Source organism: Bolinopsis microptera, chromosome 5 (genome assembly GCF_026151205.1).
Source record: "Bolinopsis microptera isolate Bmic1 chromosome 5, MBARI_Bmic_1.0, whole genome shotgun sequence".
NCBI lineage: Eukaryota > Metazoa > Ctenophora > Tentaculata > Lobata > Bolinopsidae > Bolinopsis > Bolinopsis microptera.
In genome coordinates, this window is record NC_087076.1 from 15,414,617 (window position 1) to 15,439,530 (window position 24,914).

General features: G+C 38.5%; 1 protein-coding gene across 1 annotated transcript; it reads right to left on the reverse strand.

The window, feature by feature from the left end:
• Positions 1–186: 186 nt before the first annotated feature.
• Positions 187–21,324, reverse strand: LOC134815110 (myocyte-specific enhancer factor 2C-like). Its single transcript, XM_063823587.1, is given in 11 exon segments — positions 187–1,731; positions 2,546–2,652; positions 3,980–4,087; positions 8,165–8,351; positions 10,171–10,271; positions 13,384–13,464; positions 14,484–14,537; positions 20,578–20,612; positions 20,615–20,666; positions 20,893–21,006; positions 21,255–21,324. Coding segments are annotated over 11 exon segments (1,077 nt in total). The 5' UTR covers positions 21,309–21,324; the 3' UTR covers positions 187–1,547.
• Positions 21,325–24,914: the final 3,590 nt, after the last annotated feature.

Below are 24,914 nucleotides of genomic sequence, written 5' to 3' on the forward strand. Positions count from 1 at the left end.
TTTCACATACGAAGTACGCGGTTAGGTTTCAATGGATCGGGGGCTGTTGCATGTTTTAACTGTCCAAGCCGAAGTAAGCATGGAGGCAGTCGCATGTTTTAAGTCAAGGAGTCTAGTAGTTTCCTCGCGGTCAGGTGGGAGGGAGAGGAGAACGCCGCACCAGAGTAGATGAAGGAAAAGACAAAGTTTTACAAAATGTTAAAAATAATTTCTTTAACACAAGGTATAATTATGTCAAGATCTTTCTTCTCTCTCTCACGGCCAGCATCATATGTAGTTCGCATCTTGTACACATAACACGGACATAAAGACGGATCAGCCAGGGCTTTACATCCGGAAAATATTCCAGATTACACACCCGAAAAGAGATAGTTTACATACATGGCAAAACTCATTGTGACAGAAAATACAATATAACCCAATAATATAACTCTGTGCGATTAAACCGGCCGACTTAACGCCTAGACAGACTTAACAGTCGTGGTCAATCTACGATTGGCGGAATTGAAATTGATCACTATGATACGATCTGCTTCGCCATTACACCACGGAAATCGAGGTGAGCCTGTCTAGGCGCTAAGTTTCTAACTTGGATCAGCGCAGGGAGCCATTCATAATCACTCAAATCACATGCCGTATATTTCTTGTCGGTGTGATAATAAACCGAAATCTCGATGTTTAAGTATCGAAATTTACTTGTCCTAGCTTTTGCTTAAGGGTTTCTTATAATATATAATCACAATCGAATCGGTTTGGGAATCTTGATCATGTACTCGAAGCTCCAGCATGCTAGTTCAATTTGGTTTCCATTTGATTTAAACCCCGACGCAAAATTGCGGTATCCATTGCTGTGAACTTTCTACAAATCAAGATTTCCAATCTTTTCAAATCCAGCATCAAAATCAGTCTTAAATATTATGTAAGTTATTTTTCTTCATAAAAAACAGTTAATAAATCATTCCATTAAACTATATGCATAGATCTGCACATATTCTGTAAATTATATTTTGAAACCTAACGATCAATCAATCGTATCATAGCTCTCAAGTATCATCATGCTAAGAATAGCAGTTTAACAATAGAATGAATTAATCTATATAAACACATTTAAACGAGACATCAAGAATTGAAGAGGGCCTTGCCCCGATAAATTTGCACATCACTGTACACCCAAATTATATTCTAGTACCATACAGTTTACCAAACGTTTCGGGGCAAATAATTTAATCCTTCACCAGCATCTGTATAATCAATAAAAACATTAAAGTTTTGTAAACGTTTATCAGGGAGGATGTTTTAAAAATTCGAACATTTGTTGATCACCTTCGCTCATCAAGAGTGTGCTTGTTGTCTTGCAACGAGTACAATCATGTGTAAGTGTGAATATCACGGGGACAATATGTAATGTGTGATGAATGATAATTCTTTTCTTTCTCTCTTTCTCCCGACTCCAAAAAATAAAGCCTGCTTCTTCACATTATCATTCTGCATCGCGGAACGAGCACGTATTCTATAGCCTGTCCCTGTCCAGGCTTACTGCGACGCCGCTAAGTAAAGCGGATCCGTTTCTGATCCTGTTCAATGGGGTCTATCGGCTCGTTTTTAAAGATTCTCGTCATCTCCGGAGGACACAGCATGTTGTGGGGGTTGTTGAAGTTGTTGTTGTCGTCGTCCTCGCTCGAGTCCGTTTCCCCCGTGTCGTGTGTGGACAGCTTCCCGTTGATAGTGTCGCTGAAATGGAGTGATTTAATGCAGGGTTCAAATACTGACACAGACTTTTAACTGCAGGATTTCTTTTTCGGTATTTGCAAGATATCTTTGCCGGAAATTTATGTTTTCCTGACATTATTAACAACTTTGGGTAGAATCACAGGGATTTTTGCAATTTCCAGGCAATTGCCTACCATTTAATAAAAACTACGTCAGACTTCGCCTATGATATAATTAGATCGCCATATATGGAGCACGTTACTATCCTTCTTGATGAGATCTCTGATAGGGAAGTCTTACAAAAAGCCGGAAATGAATCTCCCGCAATTTCAGTGACAGTCACTACACGGAAGTTTCACCGCTCATTCGGGTTCATTGTCTTAAGAAAACTTAGAATCAGGCTAATTATTAGGGCAGGTGGATGACAAGTGAACAAAGAAAACACCCTCCCCTGGTATGACGTCAGTGATAACTGACGTCATGGACGGCTTGCAGTAATCTTGCGATGCGCGCAGCAAAATATGAGGGCTAAAATAAGACTGCGCGCACAAAAGTGTCAAGCTTTTTTCACGCCGACTTTGCTAGTAATAAGCCCTACAAAACAAGTAGGACATTTTTAGAAGCCACATGGCGAAGCGCAGCAAATCGGTACGCTAGTCTTGGGTTACCAGTTATCTGTAACTCATTGGACTTACGGTATACCAAAGGTCAACTGTTTTTAAATTGTACTCGCTTACTTTAAAGTTATAAGCCGGACTGTGTTTAAACAAAAAAGCATACCAGAATTTCAATAAATTGCGGAAGAAAAATCACAAGGAAATATTTTGCAACTTACTGTCTGTTAGCTTGGACGGTATGCTGTTGAGTACTAGAACCGTGCCAGGGGTCATGGTAGTGCTGTTGAGGAGAGGAGAATGGGATGTTGTGCATCTCGTTACTTTGCTGAAACAAGTAAACATTAGCGGCCAATTGACAGGACAGGTCATTGACGCGTCTCGCGATTTTACCGATGCCATACATGCTGACATGACCAAATCGCCGGTAATTTATTGTCAAAATCAAAGAACCATCTTCTTTAACGCCTACAAAAATGCGCACCTTGCACACTACACCATACTTAACATTTTGTTTATTGACACAAAGCACACAATGTAAACAAACAGCATATAAGTTTCACGTCGGTGGTACGGTCAACAACAGGTCGCCAGCCGATGTTTGTAATAAAACGGCAGAGATATGTTGGTATTAGTGCTTGTTTTGGTCACATATCCGGTAGGTCCTTAGTGTTGAAATCGGAGACCTCCGATAACATGTGTATCAGGGTGAGTAAATTAAGAGCCCCGTTTCGTCCGACAGAGGATGTGATATTTCGGTAAACCTAGATTTACTGCAGGAATTGAGCAAACATTGCGCGATAATGTGCATAAATTATAAATTATAAATTATCAAAGATTAGAATGATGTTCGCTAAATTTTCTAATTAAATCATATTGATGATCTCTTTATATTTCCCTTCGAAAAATCAGAGCATTTGCAGTCGTTACAATTATGTGCATGTATGGAGAAAGGAGGTACGATCTTAAATCCGCTACAAAACCTGACTTGCTACAATGACTTAGCTACAGTATGAAAGAAGGTATGATCTTAGGTCCGCTACATAACCATGCTACAATGAATTGTACGATGCTTTGCTACATACTACAGTATGTTGCTCCAACATATAACCACAATTTCGCGCTACAATATCTCGCAAAGGTGAACTGCTACTTTTATTCGGAGCAATGAGATCTTACATTTTCGTCAGGACAAATATAATTGCTTGTTGAAAATATGACTTGATTATAACTGTGAGGACCGGTGACCGGAAATTCAGGAGAAATGGGTACCTAATAACTAACTTCATTACAATCTGTCTCCTCTCTCCGATAGCTGATGAATTGTGACAAGGATGTCAATACTCTGACATTTTGAAATTATAACATGCTCGCTACGAGCACCACTATTTATTGAAGTATTGAGCAAAGCGAGCCGTTTAAATGCAAATGGTATGTCTGTAAAATTCATAGTGACGTATGCAGGGGTATTTCTTTGAGAACTGACCCCACTTTATTGGTGGGAATTTAATGAGGCCGTTAGTAAACTCGTAAATATAAGATGTAGAAACCGTATAACCATATTCGCAGACACACAGCGGATTAATTATATTCAGAATCACCCTGATTTTTGCTTTCTACTTCACTGTTGTAGGGAACAGTGCACGTTTACCAACCTGCTGCTGTATGTTGTGGTAATCCGGTGGAAAGTGGACACTACCATAAGTGTTGTTTTGAGCAAGAGTAGCGTTAATGTTCATTGTGCTGGGCGACAGCGAATTCTCCTGAAATGGTTAATGTTATAATCAATGTTTAAAATTGTTATGTATACTTCCGGTTAAATAGGTAAGGTATAACAAAATATGCGACTTTATTGGCAATTTTTATACCATGGTGGAAGGATGCCCTATCCAGTTTCATTTTGGATCGAGTTTCGAGTAATTAAAACTTTCCTCACACCTTGACCTTCTCCTTTTATTACAAAGTTACAACACAATATTTTGCAGTCCCAACATTTTACTAACATTCGTGAAGACAAATTAAATCCGAAGACTAGGGACGGAATCTCAAGCCAAATTTAACCACGATCAAGATGAAATAATACTATATATATATATAGGGGGGGGGGGGGGGGGTCGTGAGTATTTTTGAGAATTTTTGAACCTGAGAATTTGACCATTTTCGCATAAATACTCAAAAATAATTTTTGAATCTGAGTAATTCAGCATGGATTTCTCATTTTTTCAAAAGTTGTCCACTAAAAAATAGTGATATACCAAATTATTCTTCATACCAGTGCAATGTGGTCCAAAAATACTCAAAATCAATTTTTGAGAATGAGTTTTCCTGGAAATTTTTCTTTTAAAAAAAACGTGAGCAGAAATTACCCACGTTGTTCAGAGCGAACAATTAAAAAGTTGATTAAATTTTAATGATTTTGAAGATATGAGATCAAACCAAGAATTCCCAGCGACTCCCAAATTCACTGACCCTCGAAACCACCAAACCGTTGTGAGTTCATATAATTTCGTATGACGCCTTGTTGAACTTTACGTGGTAAAATAAATACCACAAAATATAGCATTCAGCCCAGAAGAAAGGTTCAATTCATTTCGAAGAAAGACGATCATCTGGTGGTAGATGTAATAATGCCCAGTAAACTCCCCTTACCAGGTAGTAGCAGTTAAACTAAAGATTAATCAAATCTATCTTGAACCTGCCCCGCACTCATCCACTAGATCCGAGCTAATACCTCCCCCGTTTGGATTACCTTTATTATACGAGAGTTCCACGGTAAATGGTATTAACCTTGTATTATCACATGCATGTTATGTGCGCAGATATTTATGCGACCCTGGCCCTCAAATATTAAACTAAAACATATTACGAACATACTAAAACATAAGAACCGTTAGAAAAGCAGTAATGTTACTACCAGGAGCTATTAATATTAGATAAGTATGAGCTGTTACTATCAGAAAAGCAGGGAGCTTTGGGGAGTATCTAGGAGCTGTGTGGAGTACTACTCCCGTAAAACTGTCTCCACATCACCTGCTTTCTGCTATCACAAGCTCAGCACGGCCTGTATCCGGTTTAGTTTTACACTACAAGTGATACCTGGAAAGGACGCCTCGCCGGTCGGTATCACTCCGTGTCAAGTTACCAGATTGTAAATTGCTTTGCGTGCGTGTATTGTGTCAACTGATAAGTGAGACGTTGGAGCGCGGGGGAGCTCTCATTGTTTTAAACAACGCCAGGTAACACTCATGATATAAGTCCCCCCATGTTACCACTACTACTAACACGGTCTGCGATAACGTGGTCTGTGTGTTCCCAGCCGGCCATGCTCGTTGTCATGGCAACAACAAGGCACTGAATATCATTTCCGGTTATAATGCCGAAGAAGCCTGCTGAGTGGCTGAACAGAGTGAGAGAGTGTACTATAACACTGTATATAGAGTGTAGTACAGGACACACACTCACCCACGTGACACCCACGTGACACACGGTTGCTACTAGTAACCCTACACCACGTTATCAACTACAACATATTATGTCACCCTAGAGATGTTTAACTAGCTCGCAATGTCAGAGAGAGAGAGAGAGAGATGTTGCATATTTGTTGACATAATGAAACATATCACACTGGTGACGGGTACATCTCTCATCAGCGTGTAGTGTGATCATCACACAATCACACTACAAACATATGTATAAGATGTGTGATTGTGTGTGTTTGTGTGTGTGCCAGGGTCGGGGTCCTGTATGTACAAGTTTTGAGATGGAACAGAGCACCACAAATTAAATCAAAGTCCAGGTCCCCTGACACACACACACACACACAAACACACACACACACACACGCTCTGACTCTTGATGTGTAACCTGAGCGAGGGGACGCTGTTATTCGATTATCAAGTCGGTGGGGTGAGCGGCCGGGGACGCCGCGTGTAAAACTGCATGTGAACGGATACACTCTACCTGGAGAAACCTCTGTCTGCCACTAAAGCGTCACACTGTCACACTGTCACACCCGTCTCTCAAAACTACTGACCCTGTAAATACCCACTTCTGCCAAAAATTCTTAACTTAATTGGATTAGTTGCAGGGATTCTATTCATGCCAATGAGCAGGGTTTCATTGGTCACCAAGGTCACGAATGCAATCCGATCCAATGTTTTACAATCCAACTAAACCGAACTCCTAATCGTATTGGAGTGTTTTGAGAATATTTAAAGCGATATATTTTATATGTGTAGGATACCTGACATAATATTACGGGTACGAAAGAGCGTACAAATCTTACGATATATATATATATTTCGTTGCTGTATATATATATGTGTTTATCCGAACCATTTTACTGACACCACGGCATCAACTTTAAAACGACTTTCCGCAAACACCATTTAGGGTTAGACGGGTTCCTGCTAGTATCCTTAATGTGACACAAAGCTCGCAAGTTTATCATTGCCATTGGTAGAACTAGACCTGATAAGGAACGTCACAGAGTCACAACACTGCGCAACATTAGTCAGGAGCAGGAAGCATGATTTGTAATTAAATAAATGTGTTTGGTCTTTTTTCGTGTACAAACAAAGTAGAACTTGTTTTGTATTTTAGGAGCTTTTGATTTTGGTTAAAAATACCCACGGTCGCGGTGTTTGATGGGTCAGGATAAATATTGGATAAAAATAAGAAAAAGTAATAACATCAGTATCGTGTTGTTTCCGGACGGATGGGAACATAATTGATGATTATTGTTCCGACAATCATACTATCAGTCTATCACGTGTCAGTCTGTCACATGTCTCCTTCATAATATCACGTGTCTCCTTCATAATATCACGTGTCTATTTCATACTATCACGTGTCTCCTACACACTATCACGTGTCTCCTTCATAATATCACGTGTCTCCTACACACTATCACGTGTCTATTTCATAATATCACGTGTCTCCTACACACTATCACGTGTCTCCGACACAATATCACGTGTCTCCTACACAATATCACGTGTCTCCTTCATAATATCACGTGTCTCCTACACACTATCACGTGTCTCCTTCATAATATCACGTGTCTCCTACAGGATAAACAAGCCAGTCACCCTCTCTGATGAGAGCTTGTTTACCTTGTACCAGACACAAGATTATAATATTCTCTGGGTATCATAATATGTATTACATTGATATTACATGAACACGTAATGACGTAGCTCAAGGCACCCTTGTTTACTTGGGACGGTAAAATACCGCTTGAGCGTTTCCGTAAACTTAGTTTCCAGACTTCAAATGAAAGTTCACTCACATCAAAGTCACTTTAAGCTGATAATATGACATTGCCGTTTACCGCAAATTTGGCAAAAAACCGACAACCGATTGGTGTGGTAGTGTGAGATGTCTTAAGTCATCTTGTCGTGTCGCGATACTGTCGCGAGACACCGCAGTTTAAAAGTTATGACACCAAGTTACCATTATATACACACACCATGAAGCACAGGTTTAAAGATCCAAAGTAAGATATTATATTTTTAAAAGTCTAAATGTGGTAGCATGTATTACTATGTCATTATATCTGATAATCTGATAATGGGGGGGATTGGGAACGGTACTGGCAAGGTGTGACGATTTATTCCAGTAATTTCTAGGATAATTTCGTGTTTCAATGTGTCAAAAATGTCGAATATCTCAAAAAATAATTGTCATTTATTGCTGAAATTCCCAAAATTCGATGTCAGAAACGGCTGCGTAAGGTTACCCCGTCCCCCGCTATTATAAATATAATGTTTTAAAAATTAATAAATGAAAGCCAAAAACAACTCAAAAGGAATGTGATAAATAACTGAAAAGTCACGTACCTGACTCCGGAGAGGCTGAGGAGCGTGCTTGTTGGCCATGACAAGGTTATTGTTAGGGTTAGGTTTAGGTGGAGCGCTAGCCGGTCTAGAGATGGGACTTTTAACCGGACTGCCAGTCTGATTGAGGTAGCGAGACTGAGAGGTGAGGTTGTGCATGCTCCCTCCATCTGGGGATCCTGTCTCTTGACTGAGGAAATAGATACTGGTTATAATACTGGCGGCTGAAGTCATATACAGGTTAAAATAAGGGCTGGAAACGCTTACTGGTTATAATACAGATCCAACACCAGTCCAGATACTGGCAGGTAGAAATACTGGCAGTACTGTCAAAAACACTGGCAGCAAGCCACCAATCTTATACATTATAGTTTCTTAAAACACATATTATATTACAGTGGTGGTTATGAGTTATGACCTCGCTAGACGCTAATTAACAAGAGGAAGCAAGTTCGGGGAATAAAATATTGAATAAGAGATTATTAGGGTTTTATAGGTTATAAATCCAGGTTCTGCCACATCTGCTATAACATTTTCGTATATAGTATAAACTATTCATTTCATTTCAATTTACTTTGACCTATCCTCGATCGAATTTTTCAAGTCCTTACTCGTTACCCTGTTTATAGATATCTTACAGGTTTTATAATAAAACGCATCACAAACTCTCAATTCGATCTTAAATCACGAAATGTTGGTTAAAGACTTTTAACAAATTTCTTGCTTAATAATTTCTCGCTCTAGAGCACACAAAACGATTATAGTAGCACTGCTTCCTCTATATAATAATCTTATGTAAAAGATCTCCGAGCTGATATATTAATTCCTTTTAAACGTTATCTTGTTCATCGCCAACATCTCTCTTATCTCTTCAAACAAATCCCAGCTCTGTGAGATCTAAAATAGAGAAGCTGAGTCTACAAATGGAGACACTAACTCCCATTACAGGCACTGAAGCAACACTAAAGTACAGTTCGTACGATCCACAGTTTCCATTATCACTCCTGCTCTTTTTACTACAGCGCACCGACTTTGGCATAATGAACACTTTGTTATTATTCGGGGAGACATGTATCCTTTTATTGTTGAGTGGCAGCTCGCAAAAAACTATAATATCGAGAGAGAGTGAGAGATTGGTAGATCTCAACACAGTAAATTGCAATCTGGGACCGGGAGCCCCGCAATAAATTACAATATAGCCGGGCGATATAATACGCATCTTGTTCAAGCCGCTAATTTGCTTGTATCTCTTGAACAGCAAGCAGCAAACAGCCAACAGGTAAGGTATAAATAGAGAGGGCGCTATCTGTATTTTGAAGTTCTTATATTTTGTTCATAAGAGCTTTGTAAGAGGGAGGCCGAGGGAGTACTCGTTGGAGCAGTTTTATATATCACGTCCGTGGTATTGTGGCACGTAGAAACTAAAAGGTTCTAAGTTTTCAAGGTAAATTACAAATTTTCAGGATTTGAAGCTCGAGCAGTTAGGGATACTGGATTTGTAGGCTTGAAACAGAGTAGAGTCGAACGGATTTGGGAAGCATCCAAGTAATACCCGATTCTTAATTGATCACAACTGAGATTTGACTGGATCTACTTCCGAATCATTTTAACTAATCACAACTCGTCATGTTTCAGTAAAGTTGCGGTCCTAACAAATTAACACAATGTTTATTGAGCCGGTGTTCAGGAACAGGTGATGAGGTGATCAATAGTAAAATGAGATGTCGGAACTGTAATCAGGGACAGGTGATGATGAATAGTAAAATGAGATGTCGGAACTGTTTCAACAAAACACCTGTCTCAAGAGGATAAAGTATAAACTGTCTGTTTTTTATGACCCGTTAACTAAACCCTGGTATTCATATTTATTACATTTTAGTATAATATACAGCCGTGCTGAGCTGCCCGCTAAGCTCACGGTTATAATAGAGGAAGTAAAACCGTATAATATTCAACATAACATAATCAACTTTAATTACAAAAAATTAAAGAATGATTATGGCACTAACCGGTTACGGTGGTCGATGTTTTTAGGAGAGAGGTGAGGGGGAGCAGGGGTCTGGACCAGGTGAAGACCGGACGACAGCATCGAGGTGCCTGTCTGAGGAGTCTGAAACAAAAACACAGTTTAGCAAATTCTTTACATTTTTAATATAGTGAGCAATAAATTGTGGTTTCTATGACCCTATTCTGTACATGTTTATTTTTTAATCATATTTAGAGATTTAGATCTGATGAAATGTTGACCGTCTAAGATGTTTGATGTTTTGAATTGGTACGAGGTGAATGATATGATCCTTAAATGAGCTGCTAACTTTGGTAACTCGGCAATGTAATCACAGACAATCAGTCGTGTTACTTAATAAGGGTTAATAGAGCTCCGTGATTTAACCATTTTGCTGTCATGATCAATAACTTGCTGCGTCTCAAATCTCAGCTTAAATTCGGTGGGAAGTGGGAATGCGCTGTCTCGTGTCAACAAATAATTTTAAAATCGCTTATGGAAATTTGTTAGATTGCTACACAAATCTGAGCCAGAGGCCGAGGGGTGTTGCCATTTCACAATTATATATGTAATACTGTAACATCTTATATTATTATTATCAGTGGGATCAATTTAACAGGTTACACAGCTCTTGAGAATCATTAAAACAGAGACATTCTAACATATGTCAGCATACGTGGCCTGGGGTGGACGGGATAAAATCATTTTGAAACTTCTACGATTGCCAGCTGTCAAAGATAGATAATTTTAAATATATAATTTACAGACACAGGAATTTAATGCCGTTAAGTGTGTGAATGAACACCTTCTTGATAATATATGCCCATACCAGTGAAAATTCAGGGAAAATGTTATAAAGTCGTACACGTTTAGTAGGATTATCGATTCTCTTATGAATGAGCAACATGAACTGGTATTAAAGAGGCTCAGTCTTCCTACGCAAGAGCTGGCTCTGAACATGTACCATTTAATTTGATTGAGCCAAATGAGCGGTTTAACGGTTGATTATTGAAGTTCGTCACAAGGAGTGATGTGGCGCTGAACCCTTTTACCGAACAACAACCAGGTAACTAATGTCTGGAAATGGAATAGTAAACCTGCAGCAGGTTACCTGCTAAATAGTAAACTAGCTACATTTTGAGTCCCTTTATTTGGTAACTCGCAGCTAATTTCCACTCGATGTGCACAAAGTATGATATCGTTATCTTATCAGCGGGGTGGTAATTTTAAATTGTTTTAATGTACCAACTAATTAGCCAGTTTCCAATGACGCGCACCATAATAATGGTTACACGCGTAAAACACGCTAAGTGAGTTAAAACTCACTTAGTGGAGAGTTGGGACCAGCCGAGAGAAGCAGCCTCCTAGACTGACTGGAGCTAACGGATATAAGTGCAACAAACCCCGCCGTAAGCAGAGAGAGAGAGAGAGAGAGAGAGAGAGAGAGAGAGAGAGAGAGAGAGAGAGAGAGAGAGAGAGAGAGAGAGAGAGAGAGAGAGAGAGAGAGAGAGAGAGAGAGAGAGAGAGAGAGAGAGAGGGAGAGAGAGAGAGAGAGAGAGAGAGAGAGAGAGAGAGAGAGAGAGAGAGAGAGAGAGAGAGAGAGAGAGAGAGAGAGAGAGAGAGAGAGAGAGAGAGAGAGAGAGAGAGAGAGAGAGAGAGAGAGAGAGAGAGAGAGAGAGAGAGAGAGAGAGAGAGAGAGAGAGAGAGAGAGGAGAGAGAGAGAGAGAGAGAGAGAGAGAGAGAGAGAGAGAGAGAGAGAGAGAGAGAGAGAGTGGTCACGTGAAAAAGCACACAATAACAGCTGGTAACAGTCAGGAAACTAGCCATGTACATTAACACACACGCTATTATGTAGTGTAACATGCGCAGTGTGTATGTAAATCATGTGTACTGGAGGATCTGCTCTCTTCTCCCCCATTGGTTAACAGGACTAATAGGTACAGCACAGGAGCCTTATGTTGTGTAAAGATATTATAGTGAGCGACATAGGTGCAATTATAAGTTCCAAAATCCGAACCTTAACATCCCGAAACCGAAACTTTAACATCGCTTTTTCCCCCAGAAGTTTCCCCTAAATTTTCTCGACACCCCTTGAGACATATTGTAATTACATTATTATAATAACATACAATTTTGTGCAGATAGCATTTAATTCGTGGCAAAAAATTTCGTATCAACCACTCAACCACTCTAGAAGCAATTTGGCAATAGCGATCATTTTCAAGCACAGTTTCAAAAATAATGCGATTTTAAATACATAGTAGGGCCTGCCAGCAGCTCTTTTTAAAGTAAGCGTAAAAAAGGGGTGTAGATCGTAGTTCCTCAGAAAAATGTCGGGAAATTTGCTCTCATGTTTGAAATCTAGCAATGCAAAATGATTGACCTAGCAAAAATGTGCCAAATTAGACTTTAGAGGTGGGGAACCAAACTCCTGAAGTTTTTTTAAAGAAGCTCGCAGTAATAGATCTGAAAGATTGTGCAAGGAGGGGGAAACTGGCAATTTCTTTGGAAAATATTCTTTAACCAATGAATTATAACAATGGGGAAACTTAGAACAAATCTTCCCGGAAATTTTACAAAAATTAAATTTTTTTCGACTACATTTAATGGTTTTCATTGATATTAGTGATTAGCTGGTTAGAAAATTAATAATGAAGCTTAAATTATGACATCGAAATTAACATTGGTTCTATCATATCTAACATTGAATTCAGAATTGAAGGATGATAAACATTATATATATTTTGTAAACTTAAGTGTACATCAGTTCATTTATTATAGTTAATCGGAATTGTCATCAGTGTGCAGTTAAACTGTATAAAACTATGTTAACATTATAGACTTAAACATCGAATTAAACATTGTATCGAACATGGATCAAAACAATTAGTATGGCAAACGATCCTAATTATGTAATGTATTTGAAAATTGCAACAAAGAATTATATATTATTTGCTAAAACCATATTGCGTTATTTTTTTTACCCACAAACCCGCGACTTTACCAGACGTTCTTAATCGAGAAAAATGGTGTTTTAGGCTTTTAGGTTTGAACTTATTAATGAACTGATTAATGAACTGATGAATGAACTGATGAATGAACTGGTGAATGAACTGATGAATGAACTGATGAATGAACTGATGAATGAACTGATGAATGAACTGATGAATGAACTGGTGAATGAACTGGTGAATAAAAAGTAACTAACCAGTCTTACTTGACAGCCAATCATCTTCTCAAACTCTTTGTTGATTTGGTTGTACTGTAGTTCGGTATTTGGTGTGATAACGTAGTGGCTCTGAAAGTAAAAAAGGTTCTTCATAATTTACCAACCCGGTATCTGACCAAAGAAATATTTAAATGTACAATTGATGAATTATCATCATAGAAATCTTCTTTCATTCAAATATGATATAACAGAATATTTTGTAATAAATAAGTTTAAAAAGAAAGCTATAACAGATCATGTGTGTCAAGATGTTGTTTACTGGAGATCTGTCAGATGTGTCACATAGTGAGAGCACGTGAGGATATTCAAGAATTTAGCAGCACCAGGAGCGAAGAAGCGGGTTAAGTTGGTAAAAAGTATATTCCCGAGATATTATACGTGAGTTCGCTGTTTAGTGACTCACGTACAATAAGATTTATCCAAATTTGTATTAAATGCTATTTACTGAGTCTCGTAATATTACCGTTCGCATATATTTGAGGTCCGAAGTTTATGATATTTAGGACTTGGGAACTTCTACTTCTGATACGATTTGGCTAAATGATATTGATGAATATTAAATATTATGTCATGTCAATATTGCATCAGCTTTCCGAGTACGAGGTTCTGAAAATATACACTATGACATTATGCATATGGTGGTCGCAAAATATTCTAAGCCAAATATTCTTTGTCAGCTATGTAACAAAATGGTGCAATTTGTGCAATCTTTATCTAGAAAATACAGTCATGTAAACATAACATTTCATTAAATGCAACAATTCTCATCGGAAAACAGCTCAGCTTTATATAGGGTGTTGTTGGGTATCACAGCAGCTGGCTATCCGAGACTGATTAGGAGTTTTTACTTGCCAGTGCCACTTCTACTGTAAAACTGTATATCAGAACGCAAACTGAATGGTCCATTCTGCCGAGTGTTTGACACTCCGTGAAACTTTTAAAGTCGCCAAGTCTTATGTCGTCAGGTTACGACTATGCTTTATTTAGTTATTGTCTGGCTTTGTAATCCTATTTCTAGATACCAAGCGAAACAACCACCAACTCATCTCCTAGTGAGCTTTGTTGCTATTATCAAAGTTTAAACTAACCTGATCGTTATCATCGGGAGAGCGTTCTCCTTTCAATTCCCTTCTGTTTATCATCTGAAACAGTAAAAGTTAGTTTGTTTGTCACTTAACCTATCATTGATAGTGTTTGTTGTATAGTGTAGTAGATTGAACCATTATAAATATAAACGAGTTTTCATCTGACTTAGGAATGATCATACCATGTCGTTACCTAATCAAGTGAACGGTTTCTAGGAAATAATTTTGTATCATTATAAAATCGTTTTATACAGTGAAATATTTCATGCTCAGTATTCCCACACAGCGAAACGGAGCAAAATGAACTGATTAGCCATTACTTTGATGAAGTGAATACCGCAGACATATACCCGTATGAGGTTATAAACTGAACTAGATTTCCCAAATTATATAATATATAATAAATGAGGGGAGCTGACTTTTATGACTCATCGTTACAGACGCGTGCCGCGTGCCACATTACCACATACGAGAGTTAACAGAACCCTGAAACGAGCCCTCTTCCTCTCCCGAACATTAACTTAAAGTTAAACCGTTTGGAATATCGGGTTTCTAACGTGCATTACCTGGAAGGAACGTGTAGTGCTACCTTGGTAAAGTAGGTGAGTGTAGAGTGTGGATGTTGGATAAGTGTGCACCCGTGAGAGTTGACATGGCAACCTCCTGCAATATATCCAACACAGACTCACATTGTCTACCTTCTTCCTACACCCAATCCTGCCCTCCTATTGGCTGAAACCTCGTCACCTGACCAAACTGTAGCCTCCCATTGGCAGCTGAGCAAATTCGTGCAAACAGAGGTAGCAGCGTTGCTAGGAAACAGTTGATTGCGCCAAGGACCGGGAGAAGCACAGGACACGTGACAACCTCCACGTGACTCAGTCAAATTAGCTGAATTACAGCCCACGTGACAAACTAAATTATGATTGGACAACTCTGCAGAAAGACAGCCGCTGATTGGTTGCCCGACTCAATTCTCCAGCTCACAAACTAGACAACACGGCGGAGCGGGTATTGGCCGGGTATTTTTAGTGCGGGAGTTAATTAGCGGCTGGCGGAGCAGGAGCTGCAGAGCGAATGAGGGCTTGCTTGGAAAGCTACCACCTCCAGCACCGTCATATCCACTATCTCACTGCTTTTATATAGAGCTGTATATTATTATCCAGACAAGAAAGAGAGGAGGAAAAAGAAGCAGCTTGGTGTGTACACCTTGAGATCCAAATATATTTGGTGGACAGAAATAATATACCTATTTAAAAGTGTCTACAAGTATTAGATTTAGTTAAAACTGTGTGACTGGTAAGCAGACTGTTTTTGTTTGTCGTGCATTTTGTAGCGAAGTTTTACAATCGGTAACCTTTAAATACGTAGTACCATTTCTTTGAGTACTGCTTCGCAAAAATAGGTGCTAGCTTTTTTACTGCTGTCAAATAATAGCTACAATAGCATTTAGATGATGTCAAAATGACATTAGGACTTAAATGACCTTCGAAAATTTAATATCGAGGACGTCTCTATGGCCATTTTAGTTCCATTTTACCATCTTAGAAGCCAAAGTAAATTAAAACAATAGGAAAGTTAAGGCTTCATTTCGTTATATGTCTGTAAAACGGTCTACAATACTTAGTATTACTATATTTTACCGTGTTTCTGAAAAATACAACACAGCTAGTCAGCTAAGAGTCTCTCTCAACTCTCTCAATATTACTGCTCAACTTTTTAAACTCCCTCAATTCTCCCGCTACAAGGAACCAGGGAAGTGGCCGTGAAGCCGCGGAGTGCAGGGGAAAGAAGCCGTGAAATGAGCCCCGGCACGTGCCTGCCAGTCTCATTCTGGGGGCATGGATCAATCTTCCCTTCAACACCGCACGGTGTTACCACGGTAACTGTGACAACACTTGACACGGCACGTGCTCTGAAACTGGGTCACGTGGGATGAAACTGGGCAAATCTTCTTATCTGTACCACTTAACGTTTCTAATACACACGGGAACATTTAGTGTCGTGTCTAAACAGTTATCAACTGATCACTTAGTCACAACGGTAACCAACAGTCAGGTAGCTCTTTTAACAACTTTTAACACAAATTCTTTCAAGAAAGTAAGATTATGTGACCAAGAAGACGTCTTATCAATACCTGCCGGCCCCCATAAAGACGCCAAATTTTCTACAACCCCTCCTCACTGATCCCAGAATACCAGTATCGTCTGTATCCTGTAATACACACCTCTACTGCCAAGTTGTCTACGTAAAATATACACTGGTAAAAGTCTTCACCTCAGTGTTGTCTGGCAGAGTCAGTATTACACGACTGATATACACTATTACACTGTACCGTGTATCATCAGAGAGCTTATCTTTCTGTTCAGTCAGCTGAACACGTTATCGTGTTTAAAGAAGGGCGCGGAGTTCCTGTCGGCACAGCTCCCGGGCAGGCAACTCTGCAGTTCCGGGACTGTTTGGCGGAACTGTCATATGTCCTCTGAAGATGTTATTATTCCATGATATGACGACATACATACAAACATACTGATTTAAATGTTTTTGTACAGCTCTGTTCTCAGAAGGACAGTTTCGTCCTTCTCTTGAAGGTAACACGTTGTGTCTTGTCATGTTGTCAGCAGAACCAGTCGCGAATTTAGATACACTAAACATAGGCCGGATGGAGAGAGAGAGAGAGAGAGAGAGAGAGAGAGAGATAGAGAGAGAGAGGCATTGTTTAAAAGTGCAACATTTTCAGTAACTATCTTCCATCCACCAATCAGCGAGAAGCAAGACCTCACAACAGACCAATCACAAACATGCTCACCTCCTAGCTGTAGTATTACAAACGATTTTTAAAAGTGTTTTAAAAGGGTTTCTGGGGGTTGGAAGTGTAACATTCCGTGCTGGAGGTTGGGAGAGAGAGCGGCTCCGCGGTGTTTAGGTCGCCAGTTGGAGTCAGAGCTCAGAGAGCCGCTGCTGCCTTCACTCTACTGAACAGCGAGGAGTGTGATCTCATCTCAAACAACACACCACAAGACTAACATCCCCCTCCCTCTCTCTCTGTGGATTATTTCTAATGTATCAGTGTAAAACCTCGTGCTTCACCTAGATTTCTTGGGTAGGGCTCTCCCCGATATATATGTCATTTTTTGTTGGAGTGTAGTTGCCGGTAATTGCCCGAAAGAAGCTTGGCAAAAGCGGAATTTTTCTGGCTTTTTCGGCGGCTTTTGTCAGCTGCCGGCCGATTTCAAGACTCCGTGTGTTTAGGAGGTCGGCACAATTTTGCTGCACGTAGCGGACATTTCACTTAAAACCGGAACACTTTCTGACGATTTATAAATGAAATTACAGTTCGGATCTGTAAAACCTGAGTCATACAAAGAGCATGGCTTCTCACTTCATTACATTCAGATACAACTTATCCAGTATTAACTCTCAAGCTACCAGATCTGTCAAATTAGACGCTCCGATGACCTAATGTAATTCTGTAAGGGGACCAGCTTCACACAAATTTGCACCTTAATGCATTCAATCATGTAGCCCGACACGGAACGATCTAATACTACAGAGATGTGGCACCGATAGCTTGCACATCAGCGTCATTAAGGTGCGGTTTATAGTGAACACAAACTAGTTTATAGTACACAAACTAGTTTATAGTTCAAAAACTAGTTTATAGTTCACAAACTAGTTTATAGTGCACAAACTACAGCAGCAAGATGAAGTGAGGCTCTCAGGTATTGAGATGTGCTAGATGTAGATTAATTTGTCAAATAGTTAGATATAATAAGAAGTACAGTATTAACACTCTACAGTCCGATACACAAACATAGCTTTGCAAGGGAGAGGTGGACTGCCTTATTATATAATATATAATTTAGAATGATCTACTGTATTACCTTTAGATCACGGGAGAGATATCATGAACCTATCCCCAAATCTAGATTAGAGATGCTGCAGACAGTTGCGAAATAGTATAATATATCTGAGATTGACACAGCTCTGAGTTAATGTGTCCGATTTAAACAGCCAGCTCCAATAAGCACGTTAGCATCATGACTCTAAAATATACTTATATAGTACATACTATCCGTACTAAGCTTTTAAAAAGCTATAATATCTTCAATTTTTGCATAATTTATTACAGCCGGTATTATTATAAGAAACTTCACAATAATGTTTATACAGGCAGCTGCCATTAATATTATACATGAAATATACATCACTTGGTTTCCATACAACCCGGGCAATTGCACACTTGATATTCCATATACAGACGCAGTTATACAGAAATAGCTAACTCAGTTTGAAACAATAAATGTACAGTGGCAGTATTAGAACCGATTCTTCTAAACCCGGCTTTCGGAACTTCTCTATTATAGTAGAGCAGGAATAATTTGCTCTACAGTCTTCAATAGTCGATTCTTTGACGACAATTCCGAGTTTGTTCAGGTATAGTGATCACCGAAAAGATCAGCTGTAATCCCAGACCAATGATCGAGAGGAGCAGCAGCGGAGTGCGGGGTCCCCTAACATCCGTGTTAATCACAGAACATGAGTGCTAATTGGCTACCACCAGCTGAGTAGTGACGTAAGCAAGAGAGAGAGAGAGAGAGAGAGAGAGAGAGAGAGGGGGGACACTTAGCTGTCTCACCTGGTCACCCTCTTACTGTGTGTGTGTTTAGGAGGGGGGGGGGGGGTCAACTCACTAACATCTAGTTAAATGTTTGTGTGTCAAATTTCATAAAATTCACTGATATGGTCCGGATCCCCCCTCTCTACAAACTAACCCAGCTGTAACCCTTCTCTTCTTTCACCCCACCTCCCCACATCGACCACCACCGCTCACACACACACACACACACACACACACACAAACGGTGACGTAATGTTGCCGGTGGAGAGTTCCACCACGGTTCAGGGCTACACACAAAGCCACACTAGGAAGTGGGCAGCACAGAGCAGAACAATGTGAGCTGCAGAGCACTGGTCTCTCTGCCTGCTTGCTTGCGAGGTAGGAAGGATAACTCTACATCACATCTACACAGTAATATCATGATATTATTTAACACCATAATTGTATCGTGTCTCGCGTGAGAGCGGTGAAATGGTGTGTTACGTCACAGTTTCTGCCACGTTTATATTATCTGGGAGAGGTTGAGAGATGGGTAAGGTGTCCCAATTTCAGTAACCGTGGGGCGTGGTGTGGAGATGTGGTCAAGTTGGTAAATACGATTATTGCCCTGAAAATGTTTGTAAGGCTGCTAACTGACCAGCTGTGTGCTTACAAATTACAAAGAACATCATGTGTTTCACAATGCGTCTAACAAGACAAAGACAGTTTGCGCTTTGTAAAATTTTCGAGAACAATAACCTGACTATTTGAGAGACTAAGTTGAAAGGATCTTAGTGAGCAGTGCACCAGCTGTGCCCTGCTACTTGTTCCAACCTGCCCTGTGTCTACTATCCTGTTCCGGAGAAAATTACCTGACGTCTATATACACACTGATTATCTAGTTTTTAATGAAATTTATCTGATTAAACACCACTAACCGGAACTTTGATGAAAATGACATGACGATGTGAAAATAATACTGGTAATAACTTAACTGATACTGTTAATTGTCTTTTAAAACCGTTCTTAATCGTTCTTAACATTCTTCAAAATGTGGTACAATATATAAAGATAATTAACAATGTTTAACTTTCATGAGGTTTAGAATAAAATTTCAATCAATTGAAAATTTAAGGTGCGCAACATAATTACGACATCAGAGCGATTTTGATGATGGTATATATTTCAAACTGGATAATAGCGTCATATTCTGAATGAAATACGGAAACTATTCTCATTGGAAGGTGGGAACAAATTTCATGTAATGGGGTGTCATGAGAACCAGGACTATCTAAAGTGAACAGATGATCATCAAACTTTCGAGGTCATACATTATATATTATATAACAACAGCGGCGCACATGACAACAAAAATCCATGATTCGCTACACCCCGGTCATGGTTTCACATAAAGTTTGAAAAATCACACCATTTAAAGGCATTAAAAGCGAGGGGAATATATTATGTTAAGCTGTGGGCTGTGAGCGATGTAATTACCTCGATGATGTCTCCGTTTGTTCGGCTCTCGTGGGCTCACTATACTCCGTGTACTTGAGAAGTATCTTGTCCATGTCGGTGCTGGCGTACTGTGCCGAGAAAGATATGTTAATTGAGAGAAAAAGCTGAACCATTGATACTAACAGCTTTAAAATGATACTGCCTCTTATTCTATAAAGTTAGGACGTGTGCACTGTGCAGTTTTATATTAACTGGAACATTTTTGGTATTGGTGGTGATAGCAGCACTTTGATTGGTAGAAATAAGAGTTACAGTTTAAGTGCTCTGGAACATTAAATGAGTTAAAAGGACAACCTGGTGCAGTTTGTTGTTGGAATTGAATATGATAAGAGCGATCTCACATTCACACAATACACTCAGCTCATAAGCTTTCTTCATCAATCCAAATTTACGTTTCGTAAACGTCACCTGAAAGATTGAGATTTTAAAACCAAAAAACGTACGTCACATGTCAAGAAATTCACATCAATCAGAAAGCAGATGATTACTAAATTTATCAGCTGTACATAAATCACTGATCACTCCATTTATTTCTGAACAAGCTCAGCAAATTTAAATTGTACAAAGTCTCATAAAATTTGCGATTATAAACGATTTTGACTAAACAGTTATCTTTGTAGTCATTCAACCTCTTGGCTGATGGATAGTTTACCAACCTGCCTGTTGCGCTCATCATTGATTCTTTGAATGTTAATCTTCTTGCGTCCCATGACTGAAGACTTAACTATCACTAAGAAATTCAGAGTAAAGAAAGATAATAATAATTCCATAAATAGTAAGATGCAGGGATTGCAAAGCAAATTATATTAGCTGCGGCTTGAACAGTGAGTCACACGATGCAATTTTTGTTCAAAATTTAGGCAAAAGACAATTTTTACATATAGAGCTTACTTAAACTTAGATTGTCTAAATATGAATTCTGGAAATTGAGTCGACTCTTGGAGTAAAACATAGTACTGGTGTCAACTGATCAAATTCAGTGTTTTCAGTTTTGACATATATTTTGTGCTGAACCAACAGTGTATTCATCCAATATCAACCCAAAATGAATCCTATAGAAATTATTCAGTTCAGATTAAGTACCATAAAGTGACAATATAAAAACAACAGAGGGAAAGGGGCGATTACCAGGTTTTTACTAACATTCTACATGTAACATACATCCAAAGCTAAAGGAACAATCTTGTGTAATCACAACTACAAGAGACAGCTTTGATTGAAAATCTTTTAACAAGCAAGATTATACCAAAAAATATTATACAAAATATATTGATGTTTAAAATCCTCAGAAAGGAGTATTAATCTTTTAATAAAAGAAAATTTATATAAAAGAAAATTGTTTTATGTAATTACCATTTTCAGCTTGAACTATTTGAATAAATCCATAAATAAATTGTCTAAGAATCTCTTTTACATGAATATGATATGCTTGGAGTTTTGTGACACTTCTAATGAATTTTCCTAAGGTATATCTTAAGGTATGTTCTCTAAGGTATGTCCCAGGCAGCAAGTAAAACAAAGATTTTTAAAAGTAAAAAGCAAACTTTCATCACACAAGCCCTGTGACCTTTCCTTTGTGGCATAAAAATACTTACTTTTTGGGCTTCTCTTAGGCAATATTGTAAAAGTGAATGTTTTGTGCACCTTAAAAGTTACCAAGAGCATCCTTATTGCAATGTGTTGTTGGTTTGTCGTGTAACATGAAATAATTGCCTGTAAATTATGAAAAAAGTATCTAGTGCTCAGGTATATGGGCACTATCTAAAACTTGTCTTGAACATAGGTACTAAGTGTATTTAACGCCAAAAGACCAGCAAATGTCTCATTTTAGGACTCATTAAGCTGCACTTCCATTTCTCACTTACAATTTGACATTATTTGTTGAGGGTAAATGGAAACCAAATTAGTTCAAAAATATGTCCAAGTGACTGTGCATGATTTTTTTTGGTACCTTGGCCTTTAGGGAATTTAGGCATTTTCCAGGATGGCACTGTAAGTGTTATTCCTGTAAATTTGTTTTGGGAGATAGAGCTTAAAATTCAAAACAAAACCAGTCTCTTAATTACACCACTGAATGTAAGACCAAAATAGACCTCAAAAGACAATTAAAAGAATCAAATAAACGGACATGAATTGTATTAGACAAGGAAAAGGCAACCTTCACCCCGGCTGTATTTCTCACATTTGGAGGTATGTCGAAACAGTGTAAGCAATTTGTCAACAGATTAGCAGATTAAGTAAAATACAATTTTAAGTAAAATACAATTTTTATTTTCCACAGAAGAATCAATACATATTGAATTATAAATATCCGATAATTCCATTAATAATCATTAAAAGTTGCTTTGTCATTTGTAAAATCAAAAACGAAAAGCCGTACGCTGAACTGTGAACGCGCGCGGCATTTTTTCTGCAGCTGCCTAGCTTCAAGCTTGTAGCCGCTAACATCAAAGCCGCTGCGCGCCCAGTGCTGGGGTGCATTCTCATTAACAATTAAACTTGGTCAAAGATAGTTATATACAATTCCTAAATTAAATCAATAATCATGTTAATATGAGTATTCAACACTACTCGACAACAACTTTTATAGCCAGAAAGAGGAAGGAGAGGTACTGTGATGTAGTAAGGCATGTAAGAACGAGGATAAGATTTGCTTTGCTAAGAACAACTCTAATCGCTCTTCGTGGTTACTATTCAATTTGTAGTGATAATTTAAATTATACCCAAACGGCCTAGTTCAGGTTAATAAACTTTTTCTTTGCTACATATGGATGAAAACACAGATAATCATTATGTTTACTTTTATTCTCCATATAGTTATCTCCTTCAATTCTACTTACCACCTCATCAGACACTTTCCAATGATAATGATCACAATAAATTTCTTTTTTTATACAGTCCTTTTAAAAATATTCTAGATTTATCTTAAAATTATTTACACTATATAAGAATTCTTAACATCCACTGGTAGGCCATTCCAATTTATGGTATTTATACCTTATTGGAATGCCCTACCGTACCAGTGGATGTTAAGAACTCTCTCAGATAGAAAAGCTTTACGAAGATTTCTTAATTTAGAGCTTTTGATATTGCACATGTACATTATCTTTGAAACAATATTCGTACCTTAATATAATCTATTAATATTGAAAATATCCAAACCATATTCTACTAAACCACTAAACCAGCTGCTGTATGGCAGTGTGCCATTACCCTCAATTAACCAGGTGAACCGGCGTTGGACAGCTTCCAACTCAAGGATGATTCGCCAACTATCATGAGCAGCAGATGGATTCCACAACTGTATTCATGACAGTATTCAAGATGTGGTCTTATCAAAGATTTATAATCCTGACTATATAGATATAGATGCTTTTTTCTGCTCATCCCATTTCAATGACTTTACTTTACTTTACTTTATCAATATGCATTACTTTATGCTTTACATTTAGATGGGTTAAATCTAAGTAACCAAATACTTTCCCAGATTTCTAGTTCATGTTGTTTGAATGACCTTTCCTATTAGACAATTTTTACGAAGAGTGCCCACAGAAAGTGTACAGGGGACGGGGGATATTGAGTTAAATTATTTGCTATTTAGATTTAATAATAATAATACAGCAATACATCAACCCAGCATTAAAATTGCAACAGTATTTTGTCCCTCAAAAACGGCTACTCTCATCTATAACAAAAATTACTTAAAAATTTTGTTTTACTTAACAGACCCTAATTATACCGTCGACAATTCATATATGACAAATTTTACACTGCAATCATAGTTGACGATAACTAAGTATCTTCTAATTCTTTTAAATCTGAGGCATATGTTGTTGTGAAACCAGTATTTCTGGTACCCATAGGGGATTTGAAATCAACTTATAAATCAAATGTCAGCAAAAACATCATTCCTCAAAGTATCATAATCAAACCCCGGGCGAGTCCAAAATTAGAAACCTGAGTATTGATTCATATGAAATATGAATATCTCTTCAACGATAAAATTTCCTGAACCAGATCTGACTCGCTATGTCTGTTCAGACATGTTTGTCTGCCAGATCGTGGTACCTGAGTCCCTTCATTGCCGTGCATTGAAATCACACAATAACACACAAAGCTAGAATCACGGCAAATCGACATTCATCGCTTTTTCATCGGAGTACTAATGGACAGTGTTCCTGGAATCCATGGTCCCTGCGTAAAAGATTTGTTGAGGCCAGCAGCACGATTACTCGAAGTGGAGAATCCTGAATGTTGCGGAATCGAGAATCCTGAGTGTTGTGGAATCGTCTTCTTTTCCGTGCTGTGTTGCGGGG